At 35.5% G+C, this 3,020-nt stretch overlaps 1 protein-coding gene across 1 annotated transcript in view; it reads left to right on the top strand.

Moving 5' to 3' along the window:
* Positions 1–2,821, top strand: part of LOC101510592 (transcription factor E2FA) — a 10,084-nt gene extending 7,263 nt beyond the window's left edge. Inside the window, exons 8-14 of the mRNA XM_004497619.4 lie at positions 73–123; positions 237–285; positions 416–481; positions 578–654; positions 1,536–1,767; positions 1,985–2,051; positions 2,165–2,821. Coding sequence (XP_004497676.1) covers positions 73–123; positions 237–285; positions 416–481; positions 578–654; positions 1,536–1,767; positions 1,985–2,051; positions 2,165–2,289 — 667 coding nt within the window. The 3' untranslated portion in view covers positions 2,290–2,821. The remainder of the gene's footprint in view (positions 1–72; positions 124–236; positions 286–415; positions 482–577; positions 655–1,535; positions 1,768–1,984; positions 2,052–2,164) is intronic.
* The last annotated feature ends 199 nt before the right edge of the window (positions 2,822–3,020 follow it).

Raw genomic sequence — 3,020 nt, 5'->3', positions numbered from 1 at the left:
CCTTGCGTTAGAAAAGGCTGAAATTTACTATTTCTATACTGTTATGTAATTCTTTCGACCTATTATTAACAGGGAAATGCAAGAAAGGCTGAGGAGTTTGAGTGAAGATGAAAACAACCAGAAGTAATCTCCCATTCAATTCTTAGATTCATTTTTCCTTTGTTCTTCCTTCCAGAAGGAAAAATAATCTGTTATTGCCAAATGATAAACTAATACCAATTTTCAATACCATTTAGGTTCCTTTTTGTGACCGAGGAAGATATTAAGGGCCTACCTTGCTTCCAGGTGTGTTCTTTGTTTTTGCATTGAACTCCAATCTTGTCCATTATTATTATGAACATTGTTGTGTTCTCCTTTCATGCTGTTATTGAGATTTATCTTTTATTTTAATATACTAGTGCATTTCGTGTAGCAGAATGAAACTTTGATAGCAATCAAAGCTCCACATGGAACCACCCTGGAAGTCCCTGATCCTGAGGAAGTAAGTTTAGGGAATCAACTGATGAAAGATTCATGATCTTTGTAAATCTAGTGTTTCTGATACATGATGGAAAATTATTCCTTCCATATGCATTAGGCCGTCGACTATCTACAGCGGAGATATAGAATCATTCTTAGAAGCACAATGGGTCCCATTGATGTCTACCTTATCAGGTATAACTAGCTAACTTGCCTATTATTTATTTAAGGGGATTGCTAATGTACCCCCATCCCACTTAAAAATTAGGAGTACATTAGGAACCTAAACTTTTTTCATTTGGACAAAAAACCCACCTTATTCTATTTGAAATCAATTTAAAATAATGGGCATAATTGTAAATATAATATTTCACATTTTTTAAGGATAAGTATTCTTCCTAATTTCTCTCATCTTTGTCGTGTTTCCTTCTGAACTTATTTGCAAGAGCTAATGACACACCTTCATATTTTATAAATATTCAAAACCATTTGGAGGTACTTTTTTTTATGATTGATGGGTGGAATAGTAATGAGTCATCATCACCAACAAATATGGGTGCCTTTGGCTCAACTCTTTTTTAGGCTATTGCAAAAAGCCATGGGCAATATGCCAATATCATGGCTTGGAAAGAATTTCAAAAGTCATTTTTATTTAATTCGTACAGTAGTGTGTAATGCAATTTTACGCATCAAATTCAAAAGGGCATTGTTTTTGTGCAGAGAGGGAACAAAGGAACAATAATTGGGGAGGGGAGAAATTTTAAATAAAAAATAAATTTACATTAATACTATCATTTTGAGTAACTTTTCTTTGAAGTTGGATTTTTAGTCTAAACGAAATAAGTGTATGTTGCTAATGTACTCATTCTAATTTTTATGTGGGAGTACATTAGAACTCGCTTTAGATATGTATCCATTTCTTTCTATTATGTTGTCCATCTAGAAATCACATTATTACTCTGTATACCATGTGATTTTCAATATTTTGCTTTGGTTGTACTTTGTGCTGGTTTTGTAGTTTATCTTTTTGATAATGCATTCTCCATTTAATTTTGGAATATTTGAACTGTTTTCAGTCAATTTGAAGAGAAATTTGAAGAAATTAATGGCGCCGATCCCCCCACGGGCTTCCCTCTTGCTTCAAGTTCAGGTTCTAATGAGCAACTAGTGACAGAAATGGTTCCTGCAGAATGCAGTGGAAAAGAGCTCGAACCTCAAGCTCTCCTCTCATCTCAGGCATACTCTGATCTAAATGCTTCACAAGAGTTTGCTGGGGGAATGATGAAGATTGTCCCTTCAGATGCTGATGTAAGTATATCATAGTCAAGGTTTGGGGTTTCCCTCTCCTCTCTGTGCTGGGATTATGGGCTGCACTCGTTTAAATCCTTTGTATTGATTAAATTCTTCTAATGTGGTCCTACAGTTTTCCTTTTCATATTAGCATTTAATGGTTGGTTAAGAGAGATTCTTTGATGGAATGCAATGGTACTGCATTCATAGCTGATATTTTTTGTATATTTTGTAGAATGATGCTGATTATTGGCTTCTATCAGATGCTGAAGTTAGCATAACAGATATGTGGAGAACAGATTGTATCCTTCTTGTTTTCGTGCCTTTTCTTTGATCATTTCTCCTTTTTTTTTTTTCATCGGTCTTATGCCTAATTTGAAGTATTAAGTATGATTCTTTAACTCCAGCATTACAGCTAGTGTCGATTGGGATGGAGTGGACATGCTTCATCCTGACTTTGGAATGATCTCGAGGCCTCAGACTCCATCGCCTGGACTCGCAGAAGCGCCATCAACTGTAGCTAACCCTAATCTTAGGTGATTTTGATTTGTTTTTCACTTTGTCAGAAAGTATGGTCATTATTCCTTGCACCGAGGAAGCTATTTCGATAAAGTAATTGTTAGCCTTGTGAATGTTGAGGATGCTGTCAGAAGCTGTGGAGTGTCAAGCTGGGAGTTGTTACTACACTTCAGTAAATCATTGACTGTCGTGCATAAACTAGTTATAGTAGACATACTAAGCTCATGGATAATTTAGCTTGGTAGTTAGGGCAGTTGATAGGAGTAATATTACCGAAAGTGTTGCTAGCTACTGTATGAAATGTAAGGTAGGTAGATTCAATGATCAGTATCGGGTCATATTATTAGCCATAATTGAAGTGTGGCATTGCGGGCCCTTTTTTTCCTTGAAAATGAGATCTCATGCAGATGCTGACTGCAAACAACTGTAAGGGTGCAGTAGATATTGTTAGGACAGGACCTCCTTATTATTCAATTATCATTCATGCTGATTGTAAACATTTCACAAACAGTCTTCTGCTGATAAAATTATGCCAATTATTATTACCCCCCAATTGCTCTGATTTTTACTATCATTTTGTTCATTTTTTCAAATTGATAACAACTTTGAGATTCCTATTGCTGGAATGTTTAAACCTGTTGCAGCTTCTGATAGTTACTAAAGCATCAGGGGATGGGATCGTTCTGTTAATCGATTTCAACCATATTTAAGTAGGAACAGTGATTTCATTTTTCAATTTTCTGGTGGTGTAG

The sequence above is a fragment of the Cicer arietinum genome, chromosome 4 (assembly GCF_000331145.2).
Source record: "Cicer arietinum cultivar CDC Frontier isolate Library 1 chromosome 4, Cicar.CDCFrontier_v2.0, whole genome shotgun sequence".
NCBI lineage: Eukaryota > Viridiplantae > Streptophyta > Magnoliopsida > Fabales > Fabaceae > Cicer > Cicer arietinum.
The sequence above is the reverse complement of the archived record's forward strand: the minus strand, read 5'-3'. Positions and strand labels throughout refer to the sequence as shown.